Source organism: Daphnia pulicaria, chromosome 2 (assembly GCF_021234035.1).
Source record: "Daphnia pulicaria isolate SC F1-1A chromosome 2, SC_F0-13Bv2, whole genome shotgun sequence".
In the NCBI taxonomy this organism is placed as follows: domain Eukaryota; kingdom Metazoa; phylum Arthropoda; class Branchiopoda; order Diplostraca; family Daphniidae; genus Daphnia; species Daphnia pulicaria.
The window spans coordinates 2,336,246-2,361,438 of NC_060914.1; the positions used below are offsets into that span (position 1 = coordinate 2,336,246).

General features: G+C 42.6%; 4 protein-coding genes and 1 long non-coding RNA gene across 10 annotated transcripts; 3 read left to right on the forward strand and 2 right to left on the reverse strand.

Moving 5' to 3' along the window:
• The first annotated feature begins 418 nt into the window (after nt 1–418).
• LOC124327105 lies at nt 419–2,745 on the forward strand. Of its 3 annotated transcripts, none has more exons than XM_046785981.1 (4): nt 419–578; nt 641–746; nt 810–906; nt 963–2,745. In XM_046785981.1, exon 4 carries the CDS (start codon nt 1,011–1,013, stop codon nt 2,592–2,594), a length of 1,584 nt encoding a protein of 527 aa, XP_046641937.1. In that variant the 5' UTR covers nt 419–578; nt 641–746; nt 810–906; nt 963–1,010; the 3' UTR covers nt 2,595–2,745. The 3 variants fall into 3 exon arrangements, with proteins under 3 accessions (XP_046641937.1, XP_046641938.1, XP_046641939.1); XM_046785982.1 differs by having other exon boundaries at nt 968–2,745; XM_046785983.1 differs by lacking the exons at nt 641–746; nt 810–906 and having other exon boundaries at nt 434–578; nt 968–2,745.
• Nucleotides 2,746–3,431: 686 nt separating this feature from the next.
• LOC124326904 (sodium/hydrogen exchanger 8-like) lies at nt 3,432–4,676 on the forward strand. Its single transcript, XM_046785620.1, has 6 exons — nt 3,432–3,634; nt 3,707–3,829; nt 3,883–3,902; nt 3,968–4,110; nt 4,178–4,279; nt 4,347–4,676. Exons 1-6 carry the CDS (start codon nt 3,432–3,434, stop codon nt 4,674–4,676), a joined length of 921 nt encoding a protein of 306 aa, XP_046641576.1.
• A 370-nt stretch (nt 4,677–5,046) lies between these two features.
• LOC124327097 (unconventional myosin-XV-like) lies at nt 5,047–7,374 on the forward strand. Its single transcript, XM_046785972.1, has 7 exons — nt 5,047–5,138; nt 5,203–5,527; nt 5,593–5,806; nt 5,873–6,372; nt 6,452–6,656; nt 6,732–6,865; nt 6,932–7,374. The coding sequence occupies exons 2-7, from the start codon at nt 5,210–5,212 to the stop codon at nt 7,163–7,165; spliced, it is 1,605 nt and encodes a 534-aa protein (XP_046641928.1). The 5' UTR covers nt 5,047–5,138; nt 5,203–5,209; the 3' UTR covers nt 7,166–7,374.
• A 2,278-nt stretch (nt 7,375–9,652) lies between these two features.
• On the reverse strand, nt 9,653–11,388 carry LOC124327336. 3 transcript variants are annotated; one of them, XM_046786345.1, is made up of 4 exons: nt 11,258–11,388; nt 10,832–11,174; nt 10,633–10,752; nt 9,653–9,972 (listed from the first exon to the last, which is right to left on the reverse strand). In XM_046786345.1, exons 2-4 carry the CDS (start codon nt 10,864–10,866, stop codon nt 9,699–9,701), a joined length of 429 nt encoding a protein of 142 aa, XP_046642301.1. In that variant the 5' UTR covers nt 10,867–11,174; nt 11,258–11,388; the 3' UTR covers nt 9,653–9,698. The 3 variants fall into 3 exon arrangements, 1 of the variants encoding a protein (XP_046642301.1); XR_006915992.1 differs by lacking the exon at nt 9,653–9,972 and having other exon boundaries at nt 10,641–10,754; XR_006915993.1 differs by lacking the exon at nt 9,653–9,972 and having other exon boundaries at nt 10,680–10,702.
• Nucleotides 11,389–11,499: 111 nt separating this feature from the next.
• On the reverse strand, nt 11,500–12,829 carry LOC124327417. 2 transcript variants are annotated; one of them, XR_006916126.1, is made up of 4 exons: nt 12,498–12,829; nt 12,147–12,426; nt 11,906–12,092; nt 11,500–11,848 (listed from the first exon to the last, which is right to left on the reverse strand). It is a non-coding gene; the product is annotated as an uncharacterized LOC124327417 (long non-coding RNA). The 2 variants fall into 2 exon arrangements; XR_006916125.1 differs by having other exon boundaries at nt 11,906–12,426.
• Between the last annotated feature and the right edge of the window lie 12,364 nt (nt 12,830–25,193).

The window sequence follows — 25,193 nt, forward strand, 5'->3', positions numbered from 1 at the left end:
CCTGAGTCCTGATACAGTCTTGACATATGTATCTGACATAAGACATAAATAAAGAAACACATTGTTTCTGGATATTAACATATTAAAGTTCTAAATTAATTTCTTAAAATTCAGTCGATCCCTATCCTTGTGTTCAGTTTTCAGAATCATTTTTCAAATCTTTTGCAGGTCGGTGATTTTCAAAGCTCGAATCAAATCCATCTATATTTTTTTTCGTGTTTGCTACCACCCTATTAGTGATTTTTAAATAAGTTAAAATGTATAATTTTCCCTTAAACTCCAATAGCTCTGAAAAAAAAACAGTGAAACAATCAAACAAGTAAACAACTCATAATTGCTAAATAATAAATAATTTGGCAACGGTTAAAATTTAAAATTCAAATTCAGTCACCAGGGGGACTTCCGCTGTATTGCAGCCCAGCTCCCCAGCAACACGAGTGACGAGGGAAAAAAAACCGTTAGAAAGTTTCTCGCACTTGTGCCAGGCAGACATCGTCAATCAGAGCTCAAGAATCTTAGTTGAAATTAAAGTTTTAACTTTTTCTACTTCAGAATTGTTTTCTTCTTACTTCAACACGGTAAGCCTCTATTTTCTAATTATTTAGTACTATTACTAACCTAGTTTTGATAAAATTGGTAGAAGAATCAAGTTCATTCCCCACCATTTTGAAGACTGCTTCCAATTTATCTTCCACATAGCTGGGATTTGTTCCTACTGAATGTTTGTTTCTTCTAACGACAACAAGGTAAACCTTTTTTTTCTCCTAATTTTGTATAAAAAATAACTTGGTTTTGGTAAATAAATTTAGGAGAATCATTAGTACATTTCCCACGGTATTTGAAGACTGCTTCCAATTGATCTTCCATCTAGCTGGCATTTGTTTTATTTTCCCATCAAATTAGCAGGTATTTATCGCATAAAATTCTTCCTTATATGTGTACTAAAATTTTAAATTTCTCAGAACAGTACTGACTACAGACCGTCTGACCAACCCAAAGCACGGAAGAAGATGAGTTCTAAAAGGAAAGCTGATGATGTGACACCTAAGAATCCCTCTAAGAAAAGGAAAATTGATGAAATGATTGACTCTCTTCTGCTTGAAGTAGAAAACAAGAATGTGGCTTACTTGAAGTATTTTGTCGAACAAGACCAAACTGGCAACTTCCCGTTGAGTGAACAGTGGAGATTAGTGTTCATTCCTGCCCTATCTGACACCACTATTTCAGACCAGATCTTTCATATCCTCAAGAAGAAGTACCCAGGCATCGAGCTCCTGAAGAAAAACGATAACACAAAAAACCCTGATAATTTGATTCTACCATGCAAGGCTGATACAGAGCAGCTCATTGAAGTACTGGAGCTGGTCGGCGCTGCGTGTGTTTTTTATGGGAATCTCAGTGATCGAAGATACGGCTGGAGCTGCTGGTATAAAGCCACGAATTTGCGAGGAGGCAATGCCATTCTGAAGACGACCTTGCTCCAATCAGAAATCCAAAAACTTGCTATGAGGAAAAAACTTGAATTCCAAACTGTTCAACAATTGGAAGGATTGCTACGGCAGAGGCGAACGCACTGGTCGACTCAAGCAATCTTCACTTGTCTACGTATTTCGAAGAAGTGTGACTGCTATCCGAATAGATTCATCGTCTACAATTCGTTCAAATCCGCTCTTCAAGGATGGGGGGGCAGAAACTTTCCCCGGCCCCGCGCGTTCGCCTTGTCCCTCCACCTGTTTGAGCTCTTTGGAGAAACAGAGTTTTTGGACACTTTAGTAGAAAATGAAAAGAACTTGGAAGATGTTCCACAGTCAACTTTAACCGAATTCTTCAACACCCTGAGGGACCCACAACGGATTCAAGAACTGGCTACAGTATTGACATTTGACCGTTTGATGACTTCTCTGGTTTTCTCTTTCGTATACCAGGTGAAAGTTCACAAACACGCTCGAAATGATCAAATCAAAATCAAAGATTATACGATCAAATCAAAAGCCGACAAGCTTGAAGAAATTTCACAGCTGATTCTTGTTATTCTCAAACTGATGGTGTCAATTCCGATAACGAAGACTCAGAGAAGACAACTGAAGAATAAGCTAGCGCTCTACATAAACATCTATGAACTCAAGCGGGTATCTCAAAAACCAAACCTCTTGCTTAGAGTATGCACGTCTCACCAAGGAACACCCAACGAGTTCAAGCTGATCAAGTTGTTGCTGAAAGCAGGAGCGGATCCCAATGCTGTAGATCAACAACGCTGCAGCCCTCTTCATCTGCTGGCAAAAAGTGAACATCTCTCCTCTCATTCGTGGACCAATCTTTCTTACTCTACTCGTGCTGAAAACTTCACTGCCATCGTTCGAGTTATCTTTGATGGAAGATTCCATCAAGATCAAGTCAATCTAAGTGGCCAATCAGCATTGGAGTGTCTAAAACCTCTTTCGAGCTATCCAGATACTGAGTTAAGCCGACTGGTAGGCAATTTCTCGCAGGGTGTTCGTCCGTTATCTTGCATCGCAGCGAAAGAAGTTCGAAGGAATCAACTCCCCTGTGAAGGTATACCTATGACCGTTCAGTCTATGGTTTTGCAGCACTAGTTCGTTTCGATACTGCTGGAGCCTAGAATTGAATTGTTTTCCTTTTTGGCGTCTACATTAACTTCCGAAATTTTTCGTATTGATCCTTGTCTTTCGTTTGCATCGAATAACAACCTTTGTTTGTGGATGAATAAAACGAGTTAATAACTTATTATCTGATATTTTAGATCTATTTCTTGCATTTTGCACTTTCACTTCAACTATTTTCACAAATCTCCAAGTCGAAAATTACATGCTATGAAGAACCTATTACATAATAAGATTTCAGAAAAACCAATTACAAAAGTTAAATTCTGTTGTTTCACCAGGTGGCAGATTGATATTTAAGTTTTCAGAGTCTTGTCTTCGGGAGTTTGGGCAGGGGTATGGAGAGAGGGTGTGAAGAGTCAGAGAAGAGAAAGTAGAGAAGAGCCTTAGTAGCTAAGGCATCAATATCTTGAAGATTTACAACTCAGGGAAAAAGTAACGTGAACATTAATGCCTTAAAGAACACAGTAATTAAAAATAATTTTGGTAAAATACCTTGCAACATATATATCTTAACATATACCTCATAAATTTCACAAGTACATTAGAAGCGAAAAAAGGGCATAGTGCGAAAAAATAAAAGTAAAAATGCAAAAGTACAAAAATATTAATTGTGAATAAAATTTATGACGTCATCTTTAACTAAAAAATTCACGCTTAGTTTTTGCACCGTTTCTTTGGTAGATGGCGTTTCATGCAGAATTTTTTTAATTCGCGTCGTCTGCTTGGAAGGAAAACATGAAATCGAAATCGTGACTGAGAGAGTAGGTAGATTTTACGTTTACGTGTTCAAATTCAATTCACAGCAAGATGAACCACAACCAGCGATTCATTCGCACGCTGTGCTTGCTTGTGCTATTGACACAAAATATCTGTGTCATTGAGGCCGCGGAAATCACGAGAGAAGGCCACCGCACAGATGCGAATACTACCCGTCAAATAGTGGAGAAACTGAAAGATGAGAAGTCAAACTTATTAAACGTGTTAGCCGTTCCCGTAGCCAACCATGACACGTTAGTTTTCTTCTATTGGGGGATGCCGTATCAATCATTGAAAAATGTGTGTTCATTTTCCAAGTTCTTTAGTCATCATCACCCATCTCACGACGAACTTGATCCTGCTCTGCCCGGCAAAGGTGCAGCTGAAGAAGAGCATCACAATTCGCTATCCATCTTCCTAGTCCTTGTCCTGCTTGGCATCTGCATCCTGTTAATCTAATCCATGTTATGCTCAAATTTCACTTTCACTATGTGCCTGAAAGTGTTGCAGTCATCTTTATTGGTATATGCAACTGGTGTTATTTGATTTAATGAATTGAAATCAATATGCATATTTTTTTTATTCAGGTGCTTTGGTGGGGCTGTTTCTGAAGCTCATGTCGTATCAGAATGTTGCAGACTGGGCCAAAGAAGCAGCTTTTTCTCCAACAATATTTTTCCTTGTTCTACTGCCACCCATCATCTTTGAATCAGGCTACAATTTACACAAGGTACACTTTGTTTTTATAGGAAAACTTTAATGCAGATTGACTTATTTTTGTGTCATTACTTTTGCAGGGCAACTTTTTCCAAAACATTGGATCCATCACAGTATTTGCTGTGTTTGGTACTCTTATCTCAGCTATGATAGTGGGCAGTGGAGTTTATCTTTTAGGATTGGTAATAATAATAGACGAATATTGTTATCATTAGTAGTAAATTCAATTAAATTTCGATTTAATTTCAGGCAGACATTGCTTACAAATTAAGTTTTATCGAAAGCTTCGCATTTGGCTCGCTGATCAGTGCAGTGGACCCTGTTGCAACACTAGCCATCTTTCAAGCCCTGGACGTCGATCCGGTGTTGAATATGCTCGTGTTCGGAGAGAGTATTCTAAATGACGCTGTGGCCATTGTGCTGACGACGACAATCCTTGAAGTCGATTCTCCAGAGTTGCATAGCATGAGCGGTGGCCAGCTAGTGTTGCACGGTGTCGGCCGCTTCTGCCTTATGTTCTTCGCTTCGGCTGCCATCGGAGTGGCCTTCGCCCTGGCTACCGCTTTGATATCCTTTTAATCATCCGTTTTGTAATGAATCTTCTATACGGCAGTGTGATGTCATTTTCCTTAACCACGGTGAACTTGTTGAAATATGTCGAATTGCGACGCAATCCTTCTTTAGAATTTAGCATGACGATGGTCTTCACTTACCTACCGTACGCGTTGGCAGAAGGTATCCACCTTTCGGGCATCATGGCCATCATCTTTTGTGGCATTGTCATGTCTCATTACACCCACTACAATTTGTCGCCGATTACGCAAATCACAATAAAGCAAACGATGCGAACTATCGCCTTCATTGCCGGTGAGCTACATTTTCCATCCTTATTTGAAGATTGATCAAACATTCATTTTCTTTTTGTTAACAGAAACCTCAGTATTTGCATATTTGGGCCTCGGAATTTTCAGTTTCCCTCATCGGCTCGAACCTGCACTAGTCATTTGGAGTATCGTTCTTTGTCCGACAGAGTCCAGAAAAGTACAATCAATTCATTCGTCCTAAAAATAGATTCGGTGTTTCTAATTATTCTATGTATCAGTAGATTCGAAATGTTGCGTCATGACGACGTGAACACGCTCCGTTCCGGAGCTGGTGACAACGTCAGCAAGTCGGAGAAGAAAAAGAACAAAAACAAGAAATCAAAGGATAGGCCAGAGTCGGTGGCCGGTGCTGACTGGACGTGGAAAGAGCAGGTGGATCTGGTCAAGTTAACCAAATCACCCATTCAGGCTTCTCTGTTGCAGCTCGATTCCAACGAGCTCAACAAACTGGCCCTGGAAGGTTTCCTTTCCATCATGAAGTATATGGGCGACTACCCGATGGCCAAAGGGCAGTCAGAAGTTGACAGTGTGTACACTATTCTAATGGTATTACATTCATTAGCTCTTCATAGAATATATCATTCTAATCATGTTTTCCCTGTGCTGTATAGAATTGCCACAAGCATGAAGCGCTGCGTGATGAGACCTACTGTCAGGTCATGAAACAGACGACCAATAACAAGTCTTCACGCCCAGATTCTTGTCAGCGCGGCTGGAGGCTCTTCTCCATCACGGCTGCTTATTTTAGTTGTTCTGAAGTATTGAAACCGTACTTGTTCAAGTACCATGAGACAGCAGCCTACGATAAACGACGAGCTTATCACGGTATGAAACTTATTGACTTGGTTGACGAATACGTTATAAACTTATAATATTGGCTTGCTCGCACAGGAACGGCTATGGTTTGTCTGCAGAATTTGCGCAAAACTCTGCGATACGGTGGGCGTAAGAACGTGCCCAGCATCGAAGAGATCACGGCCATCACGGCTGGCCGAAATTCCAAACGTCAAATGTATCGACTTCCAGGTGGTACGGAGCGAGTAATCAACACCAAATCCACGTCGGTCGTCCAGGACATAATCGAAGAGATTTGTGGTGTGATCAACGTTCGATCCGAACAAGAAATGGAAGAATATTCACTGTATTGCATCGTGGAAGGTGATACGTTCACTATGCCCCTTGCTCGCGAAGAATACATCCTCGACGTCACAACCGAGTTGCAGAAGAATCAACAGGTTTACTACCTGATCTTCTGCCGTTCAGTCTGGCACTATCCAATGCGGCTGGATAACGCTCTTTACATTGAAATCGTCTTCAATCAAATAGCACCTGATTACCTGGAAGGATTGTTGCTCGTCATGCCTGGCGAGCAGATTTCTCAAGATTGCGTTGTAAGTTAGTTTTATCACACAGTTGAACGAATTCTATTCATATCTTTTTTTTTCCTTTTTCATTTTCTGTTTCATGCAGTATGACATTGCAAAAGTTGCTGCTTTACTTCACCGTGCATTTGATTTAGACCACATGCCTACCATGAAAGAGACCAAATATCTATTGCCGAAGCCGGCCCTCTCTGTTCGTGACATCAAACCTCCACAATGGGTTAATCTGGTCCAGAGCTCTTGGAAAGAAGTCGAACATTTTAAACCGTCTCAGGCCAAAGCTCAAGTTTTAGGTTCGTTTTCATTTCCTGTGACGCCACTATAAAACCGGGGCTTCTTTAATCAAAACCGAAAATTGCTTTTTCCAGAGGTGTTAGAAAAGTGGTCCCTTTTTGGTTCGAGTTTCTTCGCCGTCCGGCGCGACGCAGATCCGGCTGAACGATCTGAACATATTTTAGCGCTCAACCGGAACGGCGTTCACTTTCTTGATGTCATTACTCACGTAAATTAGATTAAAATTCCATATTAACAAACGAAATCATATTGATCTTAATTTGTTGTGTTTAAGGAGACTTTGATGCACTATCCTTATTCCGAGGTGATATCTACTCGCAAAGTCAAATCGGAAGAAGGCCCCCTTTTCCTGGACATGAAATGTGGAAATTTGATGCAGCAGCGCGTGACCCGCATTCAAACAGATCAGGCCCATGAGATATCTCGCCTGATCCGTCAATATATCACCATTCAACAACGCATCCAGCAGCAGAGCGTTAAAGAAGAGAGTAATCTCGCTTCACGCTGATGATCCAATCGCTTTTAAAATTACTGTTTGCCGTGGTATATAAAGACAAAATCGCAAATAAAATTTAAAAAAAAAGTTAAAATAAATAAACAATGAAAGAAAAATTATTCTTTCAACATAGCCCATTTTTAAAACATTTCTATGCTCCTATTGGCCATTGTGTAATTTCTCTGTAAGATTGGGACTAATATACCATTTGTAATAGTTAAGGACACATTTTAAAAAAGTTTATTTGAATTTGAATGATTTTAAAATTTGGTTGAATCTCGGTAACACACGGTAACCATTGCAGCAAACGGTTAAAGAACCCTTAGTCTCCTGAGTCCTGACAGTCTTTAGTCTTAACATACGTATCTGACATAAGACATAAATAAAGAAACACATTGTTTCTGGATTTTAACATGTTAAAGTTCTAAATTAATTTCTAAAAATTCAGTCGATCCCTATCCTTGTGTTCAGTTTTCAGAATCATTTTTCAAATCTTTTGCAGGTCGGTGATTTTCAAAGCTCGAATCGAATCCATCTATCTTTTTTTTCGTGTTTGCTACCACCCTATTAGTGATTTTTAAATAAGTTAAAATGTATAATTTTTCCTTAAACTCCAATAGCTCTGAAAAAAACAGTGAAACAATCAAACAAGTAAACAACTCATAATTGCTAAATAATAAATAATTTGGCAACGGTTAAAATTTAAAATTCAAATTCAGTCACCAGGGGCGCTGTATTGCAGCCCAGCTCCCCAGCAACAAGAGTGTGACGAGGGACGTACGCTCATCCAGCTTCACTGCTTCTTATGCTGCAAAACAAATTTTCTTGCTTCACTGGCGAGTCCGCGAGTTGGATCACTTCAGTTGCTGTGACACACCTGCAATCGCTCACCACGGGATTATGGCCAGGTACCGGGCAATTGACTTACTTTCGTAGATTATCTACTCGTTATCTATTTGCATTCAACTCTCTGTCTGTGTAATAATTCCAAAATCAGGCCCTTCTTGCGCGTAAAAGAAGTGTTAGTGTCTTATTTAGACGTTTCTTTTTTCTAACGCTAGATGGCTTTTCGATAATTTTTAGCTGTCAAACAGTCAGTTTCAGTAACTTTGCACATCTCTTTAAACGTTTATTGGCAGTTATTATGTTGAAATATTTAGTGATAACTGACGATAACTATACTTCCAACAAAGCTCACTTGTTAGATTTTTAATAATGCATTTTTTTTTCTGTTTCCGGTTTGCTCATTTCAGTCAGTAGTTCAGTAAATATTCATTCGAGGAGCAAAAGAACCACATATTCGTGATCCTCGTAAAATTTGTGCTAAAGTTCATGTTTTTATTTGTCCGTACGCGTACTTCCGGTTTTGAAAATTTTCCTGAACTATAGTTCAGGAAAATTCTCGATTTTGGCCAAATTTTGGATTTCGTTTAAATCATACCTAATCGACCCCAAATTTCATGGAGATCACGAATATCTGGTTTATTTTGATGACAGCTCAATGGTTGAGGTGCTGTGGTTACTTCCGGTATACTTCCGGTAAATTTTCAAAAACTAGCAAGTGAGCTTTGTTCTGTTTACATTTCTCAATATTGCAAGCTTGATTTTAAGTTAAAAAAATTGAATGTTTAAATCTTTGCGCTTAAAAACCTGACAATTGTTTCTATCTGTATTATGTAACTTTAATTTGCATGTCACTAAATAAGAATTGTTTTCTCTTTATTCAGGTAATGCACAGAAAACATCGAGAAGATGGAAATCAAACTTCGCCGGTATCTCTAAAATGCCCGCGCGGATCATCATTTGTTGTTGGTAATATGTTTGTGTTAGTTAACCCGTTGACTGCCACGTCTATGTTCTCCCCTGCACGGGCCGCGCGGTCTCGTGGTTTACATGTCTCGGGATCGGAAAGTCGCCAAGCCCAGAATTTGCCGCAAGGCGCCTGTTATAAGGCAATGCACATAGTTCCCCCTTGTCAGCCCCGACTTGTTAGCAATGGCAAGTCCCACTTGGTCATGGATCCTTTAGACGTGGCGCGTAGAGTAGTAGAGAACAACCTACGGGTTGTATGGTGTGGCAGCCAACGGGTATGTATGTTTGTAAGTATATGTGTACGTGACTGTAAAATGTGGTGGAATTGTGGGTGGAACAATATAACACAATTTTTTTAAAGTTTATTTTTTCTCATTGTTTATAAATTATTACCAAGTCCTGTTTAGGAATTGTTTTGTCTTTCATTTATACAGAGTTCAGCCACTTGCCTATTACTTATAAGATTAGAAAAAATCAACAGTTACAAGTTTCTTTCTTATTTTGCCCTTGAAACGTCATCGTCGAATCACAAGAATATTTGTCCGTATGCAGAGTGACTAAGGCAGTAGTTACACATTTATCAAACTAATCACAACTAGGCCTTGAAGAAATCCAACATCAATAGACACCTGTCGCAATGTTGACAGGCTTGAAGTTACTGACATTAACAAAAGAATTACCCGCGTGAATACTTTTATTTTATCATTTAAGATCAACAGTTTATACCAAGTGACTAGTAATAAGGAACTTCATTGTAGAAAATTACGGAATCGTAGTTCGAGGTGTAATATTCGGCTGCCTTAGTGGTGTAGTACTTCAGAACATCAGTGTAGTACTCTGGAGCAGCGTACGTGGTATTGTAGAAAACTGGAGCTTCGGTGTAATGTGCAGGTGCCTTCGTGGTGTAGTACTCTGATGCCTTCGTGGTGTAAGCTGGATCAACGTAGCTTGTAGTGCAGTACTTGGGCGCTTCAGTGGTGTGACAAGTTAGATCCTCGGTGCAGTAGCTGGGAACAGAATAGTACATGGGGGCATTATTATAGTTAGCTGGAACATCGTAGGTTGAAGTTTAATACTTCGGGGAAGAGAAATACTTCGGAGCTTCAGCGTAGTAACATCGGGGCAGCATAAGTTGTGGTGTAATATTCTAGCCTTGGTGGTGTAGTATTTGGGGGCCCCAGTGTACTAACCGGTTGCTACGGATTATTCACGCCCACCATACCCAGGAGAAATCGGCACACCAGTGATCGATCCAGCCATCAACGATATAACACCCAACAGCAGCACACCATAGTTTACATGACAATTAATAAATTTTATCATTAATATTCAATTATGGTACCGGTATATTAACAAATAGAAAAAAGTAGAGTTGATTCACAACTCTATGGGAAAATGTTTACCTTTACTTAAAACCTGTAATGCGACGAAGAATGAAGTTGATGACAAAAAGTGCGCGGCAGTTCCTGTTGCTGTACCGGGGATGCTCACTCGGCTGCTGAATTCTTTTACCTTTTCTCTCCCTTCATACGACTAACAATAAATAATTTGTATATTTAGTGGATGCCATATTAAAACTCCACATAACAGAATATTTACCATGATATGTAGTGGTGTAGTACTCCAGTGCCTTGGTGGTGTAGTGTTGGGGAGCCTCGGTGTAGCACTCAGGCGCTTTGGTGTAGTCTCGGGGCAACATAAGTTGTGGTGTAATACTGGGACTTGGCACTGCAGTTGCTGTTGCCGTGTCGGAGATGACCACTCGACTGATTTCTTTTGCCTTTTCTCTCTTTTTTAACAATTAGAGTACATAATTTAGATAAAAGCAATTGGAATATTTAAAACTCTATGTAACAGAATATTTACCCATGATATGCAGTTTTGCAGTACTCCGGTGCCATGGTGTAGTACTTCGGAACATCGGTGTAGTAATCGACCCTTTGGTAGTGTAGCTCGGGTAAGAATAATACTGCGGGGATTCGGTGTAGTAGCTCAGGGCAGCATAAGTTGTTGTATAATAATCTGGAGCCTTGGTGAAGTACTTGGGGACCTCGGTGTAGCAACTGGTCGTGTCGTATGTTGTGTAGTAAGGTGGCGACGTTTCGATTTGTTAGCCACCATACCAAGGAGACATCGGTACACCAGTGGCCGACCCAACCATCAACGATACAACACACAAGTCATAATTGCAGCACGACGCCATAGTTTGCTAGACAAATAATTATTTGAACATTATAACTGGCATGTTAACAAATAATAAGTTGATTCACAACTCCATGTAAAATTTTTTACCCATGATTTAAACTAGCAATTCGACGAAGAATGCAATGCAATTGGTGACAAATGGTGCACTTCAGTTGCTTTTGCTATATCGGAAATGCTCACTCGACTGATTTCTTTCGCCTTTTCCTTGCCCTTATATACGAATTTAACAATTAATATGCAAAAATATCTGGCAACTGGCATGTTAACAAAAAGAAAACAAAATAGAAATTTATACATAACTCCTTATGACAACAGAAAATTTACCCATGATTGAGAACTGATAATTTATCACTTGTTAAATGATAATACGATGAAGAATGCAGCTGATGGCAAATGGTAGTACACTGCAGGAGTGCAGCTGTTACCGTGTCTAAGATACTCACTCGACTGATCCCTGTCAACTTTTCTCTCGCCGTTTATACGAATTTTTCTCACCCCTCCTCTTAAGCCTTGCGGTTATTTTACCTTCTCGATAATGATGCAAAACGTCCCGTTCTCACCTAACCTCTACACCACTGCATGACACGTTTTACGTAATGATCTCCATGACCTTCGATTGAAATTTGAAATACAAACTGGCCTTTATTCCTTCTACAGGTGACGTTGCCGGGAATGGGTCTACAAAAACAAATATCAAAATGAATACCAAATAGCTTACCCTTGCGGCTATTGTACCTGCTTGATAATGATGAAACACGTGTCATTTCAACCATCTACAATACCACATTGACAGTTTTTTCCCCGCGACCTTCAAGCGTTAAGGACATGCAAACTGGCCAACCCGTCTGCAGAGTAGATGGTTCCAAAGTTTCCACTTTTGTTTTCTTTGTTTTTGATTGCATCGACGATAATTAGTTTTTGCCTGAAATGTAACAAATTGCCTTTCATGATAAAAAAAAAATTAAACAAGGTGCACCTTTATGATTGTTTGTTAACTGCATCGTGGAAACCAGTTTGCCTCAATATTTCTTGCCACAGATTCCATATTGCTCTAAGATAGCTTTTTCAATTCCCTAAATTGGACAAAATCACAAGCAATTGTCTGAATTTATGGGAGTGTTCGCTGCTCAAGTACCATGTGTTGTAGACTTCCCTTACAATAGCCTCTTTAGCGTCATCAAATTCTTCGTGGTTGAAATGCTTTTCGACAAAAATGAGTGCATTGAACCAGTATTTGCGCCCATATCAGCTGTAATCTGAGTATTCCAGAGCATATGAATATAAATAACGAATTCTGTTAAAAGATTTAGTTAATGTTAAGTCTTACTCAATAAAAATCCTCTCATATCACGTTGATTCGTGTCGTATGTAGACTGGATTCTTAGTATTTCAGGCAAAACATTGCGTCCACTTAGGTAGATGTAGCTGTCATTTTGAGTTGACTTTCGCAAATGTTGTTTTTTCGTTGATACACTCTTGGATTCCGTTTTTTAATAAGAAGAGACAGAATACGTTGTTGGAATTTGAGGTATTGAGTGACAGTTAAACAATTCAAAGGCTGACACTTTTACGCAGCAACTATGCCGAAATCTGCAGCCTCAACGTTTATGTGGTAGGCATATGGTATACACATTGGTATGGCCTAAAATCATGCCTAAAACCTGCTAAAACTGTCTAATAACTGACGGCGGCCGAAAAAAGATTACGGCGTACGGCCCCAGGTGCTGCATAGGCAATGCTTACGCCTGTCGCTAGGGGCAAGTCGTATGATTTTGAAACTTTTTCAGCTATTTTCCGATTTCAGCTTACTCAGATATGCCTTTACTAATCAGTAAACAACAAGTCAACAACCGTTTGCTAGCCTAGCCAGAGGTATGAAAACAAATTTTTTACGGTTGCTTCACGGCCGAAAGTTATGTAAAGTCCCTAATTATCTCCGTTTTTTTAGAGGGGGGGGGGTGCTATAAGAGAGATGCAAAATATGCAAAGGTCGAAGTGAATTTTTATAATACCAAGATCGACCATAAAAGATATCAGAATCAAGATCATAAGTATATTTTCAAGATACAAGTAATTTCTTTACTAGAGGGCTAGAGGCAGACTGACTGTGACTGAAAGAAGACGTTTCCGTGCGAGTGGTCACGAACAAAGAAGGAACTTTTGTAAATTATTTCTTGTTTTATCTCAGCAATTCCAATCGTGATGAACTTTTAAAACATTGTTATTTAAGTTCACTCCATTTCTTCACTTAACGAATGCATTTGCTGTGTTAAGGTATGACAAATATTATCCGTATTACGTATGATATTTCTTGAGTTGGAATTATTTTTTTTGAGACGCAGCTAATATTGTAATCTCGTTGAAATAAGCAGAAGCAGCAGTGAGCGGTTACAGAGTTAAACACTCGTTTAAAACACGAGTTGGAGATTCAATAGTGAAATGATTGTCGCCATATTTGCTGCAACTGTTTCTACTGCTATCACCGTCATCTACTTTAGATATGAAATTTCGTTATCTTTTCTCCTGTCGTGGACCTTCAAACGGGTTATCGTCCTTGGTCAGCACCGTATACAAATCGACGGTCGGGTCATTTATTCAGCAGACACCGACGCTTTGCGTGAGCATTTAGAGAAGCAATGCACAGGATTGACGTCAAACCAACACAATGGCGACTTGACAACCGAAGAGTCGCTCGTTCTGAGTCTCCTCCAGCACTACACTTCTTATTATTGGCTCAAAAGCCTGGACTATGCTTCAATAACCGCTATGAAAGGCATCGACTGGATTGACGAATCGAAATGGAACAAGTTTCGAGGAACACTCGAGTATCAGTCAAAATCTATTACTTCCGAGCGGGTCGGCGAGCTATGTAGAAGATTCCAACACTTTTGGGTTCAGCATCAATCGAAGAGTTCTGATCCTCAAATAATTTGCCTTGGATTCGATAAAGGCTTCAAGTTATTATTAAGATCAAATCGAGTCTTTAGGCTATCAGAAAGCCCTTCATCGTCGCAATCAACATATTACTTGTGGTACGACAGAAAAAGAAAATGTTTCGAAGCTATAACATGTCTTTCAAACTTTCATCAAGACACGGCTTTCTATTGGGAAAGTCTGATGCTACGTGCCGAATGTTGTTTTGATCAATTTTTCCAAAGAGAATTTGTCGCTTTATCGGACGAGATGCTCGAATCCCGATTCGTGCAATTCAACGATGATGTCAAGTCAATCGGGAAGACATTTGATTCTTTCAAGCGGCAGTTTGATACATGGAAAGTAGGCGACGAATTCCAACACATCGTTTTAGACATGGAAAAATGCATCCAACTGCCGGATCAGGATTCCAAAGATTTCGCCTCTGCGTGGTGTGAACAATTGTGGCAAGTCACGACACGCTGTTTGGCCCGTCAAATCGAACAGACCTTCATCGATCAAAAGAGAAAAATTGAAATGCAAAGGCGAAAAGCCAACAGCAAAATCGACAAGATTCGAGAAGAAGTTGAACGCCTGAACTGGGATCTCGCCAAAGCTCGTCAGCGCATGAACGCGATTGACAGACGCTCCGTTAACGACGACAAACTGTTGGCAAGATTAGCTTGGAATCAATTGCTGCTCGATTTGGCCAATCCCGGCTTTGCTCCCGACTACAACTTGGCTTGCGAGCGCAGAGATCACGAAATCTACAAAGAAAAGAATGCTACTTTGCTGGCCGTCAAGGTTTTTGACCTACTAAATCCACCATCGTCTACCAATCGAGAGAGGCGAGCGTCGTTGGAGAATTACGTGAATAACCACTCGACCAACGATCAAGTGCTGAAAGAGCTACACTCGGCATTGGACACATTTATAGGACGAGAAATCAGCAACGGAAGTATACGCAATCAGGAATTGACGATTGAAGGAGAAGCGAGTGTGGTGTTAACGAAAATTAAATCTTCAGTCAAACTTGGCGATTTCCGAAAAATGGTCATCAACGCAGAACGAGTCATCTATGTGGATTGCGACTGGACGTTGGCCGGCATCAGCGTGACTTTATCGGCTCCGCTCATTCATATCGTCTCTGCACCCGGTATGAGGAAGCGGACCATAACAACGTCGGGTCGTGATGGCAATGAGCACAAGAAAAGGACGGCGGACGACGGAAACGGAGCTGGCAGTAGCGGAAGCCATGGACTAGCAGGGCAAGATGGCGAGAACGCTGGAAACGTACGCATTGACAGTAGAAATGTCAAAGGCCTTTTGAAGATTGTGGCTCGAGGTGGAAAAGGAGCCGACGGCCAGAACGGCGGTAACGGCCAACCCGGTCATAAAGGATACGACGGATGCGACGGTACGTTTCCCAAAGAACCCACAGAAGGATATTGCAGCTATTTTTTGGGTCATTTGCGTGGCATTCAACTATTGTACAAAAGTGATGGCTTACCTGGAAAACCGGGCGGAAATGGTGGATCGGGCGGGAACGGCGGCAAAGGAGGGCGACGTGGTCTCAGCGGACAGGTGACATTTTTATCGTCCGATTTTTCTCAATTCATCGAACGAGACTGTGCCGATGGACAAAATGGTGAGGATGGCCAACCAGGATGCGGCTCGACGGGAGGATCGGGCGGCAAACACGGACAAGATGCGGTTTTGTATTTCGAACCAGACAGTTTGTGGCCAATAATTCGGAGCACCGGACATTGGCGTAGTCGTAAGGGTTCGATAACTCTAAAAGAAATCACATTTATGGAATGGGAAAACAGTATAACAATAGGCTACACGATAAAAAGTAATTTCCCACCAATGCTGAAACGGCAAGCTGTAGATGGCCAAAAAGGAATCAATGGCAAGAAAGCCGCCAATCATCTGCAACAACGCTCTTCTAATGCAACTGCTGACAAAACCGCTTCGCGACTTCATAATCATCATAAAATAGGAAGTGATGATAATGGATCAGAATGGGAAGGACGATTGGAGGCGATCCTTCGCGACGGACGGCAAATAACAAATGAAACGAAATCCATCAATCGAATATCGAGCGATATGGTTGGAAAGCAGAATGTCATTTCACGTCACGAAGAAGCGCTGGCCGCCGATCGCCTACAACTTGAAAGGATGGACAAAATCCGTCAGCGCATTCAAGCAAAAATTGAAGAAACATTGGAGCTGCGCATCGCTCAGCAGTTTGTTGTCGGTCAAAGAATATCGAGACAGGTCAAATTCAACTTTGAAGACAGAGATCTTGGTCTTGCTGCTTCCAGTGTTACTTTAACGGATCTTGGAAGAGAAATTCGATCCGGACGTCCGGTTTCGGAAAACTCGACAGTGGCACTGCGTTGCTTGGCTAAAGTCTATGCTGCCATCAGGTCCCCTGTAGTTAGTAAACGAGACAACCGGAATCCGCTGACTAGTTTTCAAATAGTTCAATCACTAGCCCTCAAATTGAATCTAGACGAACATGAAAAGGAATGGAACTACATCGAGAAAATTGTCAGGCAAAATTCGGAGTGTCCGATGAAACTGATCCATTTTTTGGAATTTATTTCGTCAAATCTTCCGTTGATTCTTTCGCTTGCCCATCAGTCGCCGACGAGTAGTAATTTGATCGAAATTCTGCACACATTTCTGACGTCGACTGGCCACGACCAAGGAGCTGCAGAGAAGAACGTCATTTGTGTTTTGCACCAATTCGTCCAGCGCCCCATCACAGTGCAACAGGTCATCGCTTTACTTGGTAATGTATCAAACTGGACCGAGCAGAGCAGCATTCTATTGGGCTTCTTTTTGGACAAATGGCTTCTTTCCTCCATAACGAAAATAATTTTTGAAGTTTTTGGCAACGACGAACTCGGTAGGGCCAGTCTCTTCACCAAAGTTTGGCTGCGATGTTCACTGGTGTCGAAATTGACCGATTTCGCTGTACTTTCATCAGACGCTGAAAATGAAGATTGGTTTGAACATGTCGCACAATTCGTGAACCAACTGGAAATTTTACGCCATGAGAATAGCATCGCGGTCGACGAACTGTTGCTGAAATTTGCTCGGGATCGGCTTAGAATACCCCAGGTCGTGTCTGAGATTGACGTCGAAAAGAAATGGCAACTGATTTTCATCATCGATCACTTTTCACCGAAAGTCGACGAAATGGACGCGATCGGCCGGTGGGCGCGCACAAAATGCGATCACCACTTGATGGCACTAGTCGAACGATCGTTCAAAGAGAGATTCGCAACGCCGATTTGGTCACAAATCCAGTCGCTCTTCCAAAGGGATGATTGGGCCGAAGATCCAAACAGCGGGAATATGAAGGATGTTGAAGAGGCGATCCATCGATTAGAAACGGCAATCCTATCGTCGTTCACTAATTTATCTTTTGAGAAACGATTGGAGTTGGGCCGTGCTGTGAAGGAAAAACTCGAAAATCCGAAACAGGAACAAGAATTTATGTCGAAATGGGTTTCATCAACGGAATATTTTGAAACACATGATGGTCCTGATTTAGAAAAAAGTCAATTATTAGATTGGATCAAACCACTATCGGAAAAAGTTAAAGCGTCAACTGCAGGGTTGTTCATACCAAATAAAAATGGAGATCACGACGAAGTGGATCTGATAATATCCCTGCTGCCCATTCCGAAAAAAACTAATAAGAAGAACGAGATGTTGGAATTGCATTTCCGTCTGAGTCACCTTACTGCATCGTTCAAACCGAGTCAAATCGTCAGAATCGCTGGTATTTTGTTCAGTAAGTCGTACAGTCGTCCCATCGCTGACGATTTCAACAGTTACCATTCGCACTGCTTCCGGTCTATATTCCTTGAAAATTGGGGCAACTATTTCTTCTCGCATTGGCGTAAATGCCACCAACAGACAGAACATCTTCGTGACGTGATCGCCGGCAGAAATCCCGAGGACGACGATCTCAGCTTGAACTCTTTGGAGTTGGCTCTTGAACGATATTTGCTTTTCACAGCTGGTCTGCCACCGCTCAATGCCGTCGAAAAGTGGTGTCAACTCGAAAAGCAGTCTTCGTCCCAGGATCGCATCAAATTCATTGCGGCAGATTTAAAACAAGCGAGTGAGTACAATCAATTATAAAGAAATAATACATTTTTGTTTCACTTACGTTGTTATTGCTATGCAGTCCCGGAGATAGAATCGACAATCACTTCAAGACTCAACAAACTCGTTTCTATAAAATTATTTGATTTAACAAATAATGGTAATCCAATTAAGTTGCTGAAAATGTTCAAATTGATAACTTAATTACTTGTGTTTAATTTAGGCTCGAATATCGGCACCTTGACGGATGTTTTGTTTCAAATCATTTCGGGAACGACAGCTTCTTTTTTTGATGCGGAATTCGTTCGGTCGCTACTCGACGTGATCGAAGCAGCTCAGTTAATGATGGACCTTACGAATGACGATCACACCGGCAGCCAGTTAATATCGTCCGCCATGCTCGGCGAATGGAAGAAGAAATTGGTCCAATGGGATGTCACTGATTGTGGAGCGGCATCAGCGGTACACTTGGCAGTCAACGAATTAGTCGAAACCGTTGAATCCAAGTTGTCAGGTGAGGACGGCTGCAGCAGAAAAATCTACAACCGGATGAACGCTCGTCGTCGAGATGTGCTACATACGTTTGATGAAGCAATTTCCTGGTTGGAGACGTTTGTTGGTTATTTGGCTGATAACCGGTCCGGAATCAACACGCTCAAGGTTATCGACGTGACTATCAAATTTATCAAACATCTCAGCTGGAATGGATTGAAAAACGGGGAAACATCTCTTCTCCAATTGGCAATTGACATTTCGACGAAGTGTAGTTCAATCCCCAAACCGGTTGAAATCAGCTGGAGCTGGTTTTTGGCGCCATTTTAAACCTAGAATTTTGTGAAGTAAGTATAGAATACGTTATCTTTTGATTTCAAAAGTATCCTGTAATTTTATTTGCAATTAATGAAATAGAAAAAAACTTGGTTGATTATAAAATTGGCAAATTTCGTCGGCGGCCAGCTAATTAATGACCGGAAACGAGCAAATTGGCGTGAAGCGAAATCTTGGTTCGACCGATTGGATTCCCTGATTAGCGTCACGATGAATAAGGTGAATAATACATCGCGTGACAAACATCATCAAAATAATTATCAATGGGAAGAGATGATGAGCATCCAGCAAGTGTTGATCGATTATTGCAGCGCTTGTTACGAAACCAAACTGTTGTCCTATCACGAAAATCGTTCAAAGAACAAAATGGACATGAACCTCGTGTGGTTTACATTTAAAAACACCGTCCAACGTTGGACTAAGATCGTCCGATTTGTGCGCTCACAAAAGAAAACAGCCAACAGTCGAGATGGCAACCAAACCGACTTTCTGATGGGTCAACTGGAAACCCGCAAACTTGTCCTCAAGGGATTAATCAAACTAGGGCAGTCCAACTCTTTCTATTGGGATGAAGAAACTGTCAACCGTTTTCTGAACGAATTTGTTATTACAGGTAATTTCGCTTTATAAAAAATTATTATTTTGTTAACTAAATGAATCTATTCTTTAAAGAACTCGAACCATCAGCCGAGATAGTATACATCCTGTCGGAAATGCTGGGCGGAACTCGAAAGGCTTTCGTCGAGCGATGGATCTCTCTGGAAAGCTGCTGGGGGCCAGAACGCATTTGTGTTTTAGAGAAGGCGCTTCGGGACAAGACTTGCAGCCATAACGACGCCAAGTTATTTTTTTCTATCGCCGGTTGCGACCTTTTCAACGACGAAGAAAAATCCTACTTTCATTTGATCGGCGATAATCCGGCCGTGGAACGCTCTTTGCTGGTTAACGACCAACATCCATCGTGTTTCTTGGGTGCCTTGCAAAAATTGGCAGTCGAACGCATCCGAGCGGAATTTGTGCGCTGTTTTGAGCCGTCCGTTACCGAGCTGGACATCGAACGCTGTTTGCCCAAACCCAACAGGATCGGTGACTATTACAGCCAGGAAGTTTTAGCGGACAAGCAACACATCATCCAACTTTGCCAATCATTTCACCAGTTGATCCGCAGAAAGAAAGAAGAAGGCAACCAACTGCTTGATTGGCTACTTTGGATTCGTGACGTTGTCGTTCCTTCGCTGAAATCGTACGAAGCCCATCAAGGACTCTCCGTCCAGCAGATAACCAAGTTCTTCGAAGATGTTGGAGAATATCCGCTCAAGTTGTGTCGATTCGTCACGACCAGTTGCCGGCCTCACCAGTGGGATAACATGTTCGCCATTTTCGCCATTAAAAATTTACTCGACCAACTTGACGAAAAGTGCCGTGAGGATCAAGGCTATACAAAGAGTTCCGAAATCATCCAGGAACTTATTCAATGGTGGCCATCGTCCGGAGCTCCGGCGTCGTTTTTGCACATTTTCTACCAGAAAATCCAACAGGAAATGACGGGCGATCCGCTTCAATTGATGAAACTCGTACAAGAGGTGACCAACAAGTTGACGGCGCTCGAGCTTCATTCTCTGCCTAATATTGCGTCTTCGTGCAACAATTTCTCCAGCGCTTCTTTGATCTACTGGCCGTCAGTGCTGCGCTGGGCTCAGTTGGTCGTTGACTGGACGCCCGATTTTGCCCTTCGCCTGACGTCTGTACTCGACGTTCAACTTGGACAGCAAAGAACCGATCACTTTCTTCGTTTGGTTCTTCGCCGCTACCCGGAACTAAAAAATAAGTCGGGCGATAAAACTGATCTAATTCACCTCGAAAACATCATGAAGAATTTGATTCGATATCCTTGGATTAAAGATCAATGGATAACCTTGATCGACGATACTTTGCACAAAAATGAGACGGAGGTGGAAGACTCGATTTGGAAATCGCTGGCCGATTCGGATACCATCGAAGAAGAAATGAGAAAAAAGAGTCAAGCCGATTTGGGTGTCGAGGACATTTTGGCCATCATGAGCCAAGATTCCGAGTCGAGCAAAGTCATCGGCGATAGCAGCGAAATGGCTCAACGCATCACACGCATCCGGCAAGCCTACAAAGCAAACGCAAAGACAATTGGAGAATGGACGCAGGAGATCAAGGATCATAGTGGCAAGAAATTGGAAGTGGACGATTTTCTGGCCGTTGCTTGTCAAGTCGTTCACGATGAAAAGGGCTACGTGCCGAGGGATGTTCAACTTATTGCAATTGCCGTTTTCGCCTCTTCCGATGACCGGCAAGCCGGGCGGATGCCACGACGGATGGGAGAAATTTCAACTGGAGAGGGAAAGACGCTCATCTCTGCCCTGGTGGCCATTTACCACGTCCTGCGCCACTGGAACGAGGATCGACACGTCAACATCATCACGAGTTCTTCTGTGCTGGCCGAAGCCAACATCGCCGAAATCGGGTGGCTCTTCCAGGCGTTTGGCGTGAGCGTGAGCAACAATTGCGACCAGCAATGTTCAAACAACGAAGATGTCAGACGTAACCGGTACAACAACGACGTCATCTACGGCGACCTGAGCAGTTTCATGCGTGACATTCTCCTCACGCGCTTCTTCGAGGACAAGGACGTGACCCGCAACCGCAATCCAGGAGCCATCATCGTCGACGAGGTGGACTCGTTGACCCTCGATAAAGGTATTAACTTGTATTAATTCGCGATTATCGATTAAATAATTAGTGAATTATGTATACAGGCGAAAATGTTCTGTACATGTCGCACAACATTCCCGAAATGTACGATCTCTTGCATCTCTTTGTCCAAATTTGGACGATAGTCAATGCTCCAGACGTCGTCCATTTGGCCGAATCGAGTGACATCGTCGATGAAATTCGCCAGTTGATCGAGCCGATCATTCCAACTTGCGTTCCAGATGGAATGAAGAAATTCGCCGAACGGCACCTGCCGACGTGGATCAGAAGCGCGTTTCGGGCTTGTTATCTGCTCATACCGAACGACGTCTACAAGGTGGACGATTGCGAAGACGGACAGGGCCGGCGGATCGTCATCATGGACAAGGAGACGGGAGTGGAGCAAGTGCAAACTGAGTGGTCGGACGGATTGCAGCAATTTTTGCAGCTGAAACACGGCATGAAATGGACGCCCATCTCGTTGAAGGCCATTTTCATGTCCAACATTGGCTACTTTAGCGAATTCGAGGGCCGCATGTACGGACTGACGGGCACACTCGGTTCGACGGCCGAGTGCGACCTTTTGCGCAAAGTGTTCGGCGTCGATTTTTTCCGTTTGCCGCGATTCAGGCCGCGCTTTTGCGTCCAACACGAACCGATCATCGCTCACGATCGGCACGATTGGCTTCATCAAATACAACAGGTGGTAGTTACTTCGATCTGCGATCAAAATCAGGAGCGGGCCGTTCTCGTCGTTTGTGAGAACATTGAATCTGCCGACTCGATTGACGACCACCTCAAGTCGTCCGATCAAACGATAAAAGTCGTCAAGTACGTTAGTTCGTTTGATGAGTCATTCAAGGAGCATCAACAGCAAGAAATTGGTCCCGGTCAAGTGATCATTGCCACAAACTTGGCCGGTCGAGGAATGGATTTGAAACTCAGTAAGGAGCTCCTCAACAACGGCGGTCTTCATCTGATTATCGGATTTGTTCCGCCCAATGCCCGCGTCGAAGCTCAAGCCGAAGGACGAACGGCCCGAGCTGGCCAGCCCGGAAGTTTTCAATTTGTTATCGAGATGGAAAACGACGAGAATCCCCGTCAAGCCAACCCAAATGGTGACCCTTACGGCCGGATGCTTGAATTGAAATTGAAACGAAATGAAAATGAACGACTTCGATTGGACAACATCCGGCAAGAAGCTCTGCCAAAGATCAAATTGGAAGAAAAACTTTTTCAAAGATTCTACGAAAAATGCGTCAGCCCATTGGAGCATATAGAACAACGACATCTAAGAGCCATAACGAGAAACTGTTTGAATAATCGCTGGGCGCTGTGGCTCGACGAAAATTCCGGCCTCATCGAGAATGCCCATCGCGATCCGGTACTTGACGCCAACATGAACGATAGTTTCGATCAACTGACGCTATCCGTCCAATCGCTAGACGTCGAATCCATCGTTTCCAGTCCAAGCGAATGGATGATACTCGCCCGCTTTTATGAGGACTCGTTGCTCCCAGACAGGGCAGCCAAATGCTACCAACAAGTGACGAGTATGGAACCAAATTGGTCAGAAAACGCCCTGCTCGATTGTGCCAGTCTCGTTCTGAGCGAAAGCGCAGGATTCGAAAAGAAAAAGGAGGCAAAAGGCTATTTGAAAAGGGCGCGCAAACTAATTGAGGATCGAATCCAAGTGCTCACGAACCTCTACCAACAAATCGACCAATGCTTGAACAGACAAATGGAACGTGGATCGGCCCTCTGTCACAAACGGTTCGAGGAACAAGTGACGAATCAAATCCGTTTGTGGCGAATTCACGCGTCCAAAATTGATAACCTGCTCGGCGTGTCTTTGCAGAGGGCCCTGGCTGCCGTTCTACCCATCGAGAACGATCAACACATCGATCAAGTCATCGAGTTATTCGTAAGTATTAAATAACTGAATAATTTGATTTGCCAGAATGATGAAACTAATGACAATATTTAGGGGGAGTGCCATTTCGTGAAGCAACGCCGCTACTCTAGAAAAGCTGGTGAAAGTTCGTTCAATTGGCCTCCGTTCGTCGCCCACTGTCGTGAGCCTCTCGCGGATCTTATGAAAAAGGGAAATTGCGAGCTGTCGGATTTTGAGGACGCGATTGGCAAAGTGGAGCGAAATCTTTGGAAGAGTTTAATCTCCGTTTACATCAACGAGGGCCAAGAAGCTGGTGGCGATAAAACGATCCAGGGTCATCAGCGTGTCGAAGAAATACCCGAGACAGTCATTCCAAAGAGTTACCGGAGCATTTTACCCGGCTGGTTGAAATATCACGACGGCCAAAATTTTTCGCTCGTTTCCACCACGCTCGGTATCGACGATAGTGACACATTAAACGAGTTGGAAAAATGGTTGGAAGGCGAGAAACTGTTGCAAGTGGCTGACAAATGCTTTCGTCATCGAATTCTGAAACCGATCCCATCGATGGACCAAGATCCTGACGTTCAACTGGTTAAAGGTGTGGCTCTCTCATCTTGCGCCGATGTTGTGGCCGCTTGGTTCTCCTCGCTCATTGTCGAACGAAACGGCAATCATTACGTTCTCCAGCCACAATTTGATGAGCGAAAAAAGAAACTGGCGAAAATGTTCCTCGATTACCTCGTCGACATGGGTGTTGTCAAAGATCCGACCATTACATTTCTGTCTGCAAAGAGCGAGCGATCTAGGGAAGATATTCAAAAAGATTTGGATGAGATTAAGAGGGCTATCAGTTCCCTCGACGGATTCGATAAGCTCGCTGAGCTCTTTTACAGCCAAAAAGAAGTCCCGGATGAAGAAGTAAAGTCGAGAAACCCTTTGGAGAAAGTCTTTAACATTTTTGTCCCATCTGCCGTGTCATCCTTTTTATCTTCCTTTGCTAATGAAACTTCAGCTGCAATTGAAAATTTTACTGATAGATTCCGAAAAGAGCCTAAAGCTTTGAAAGAGAAAAGGGATAAACTGTCCGCAACACTCACGCAAGCCGTTGGCATTCACCTTGGCCAGTTGAAAACATTGGCCGAAGTTAATTCCTCGTTCTGTTCGCTGTATGCCGCTATTCCACCACCTAGCGACGATCAGGCGAGTGCCACCGACGAGGTTCACCAGTTCAACAATCAGCACTTGGATCGCGTTCTTATAGTGGAAGAAAACGTGTCACGATGGAATTGGCGAATTGGCGTCGTCGCCCTGATTGGAGTAGCTCAATTGGTCGGCGCTATGTCGTCACCTTTCTTCAGTGCAGGCCTCATCGCCGAGGGCATCAACGATTTAATGTTCGCCTTCAGGCATCTCCTATCACCTGGATTCTTCTCTTGGAGTTCCTATTTTGTGAACAAAGGCAAAAGTTTAGCCCTCACCGCCGTCACATTGGGTCTGGGAGCGGCTCGACTTGTCAAAGCGTGCGGCGGAAGTTTA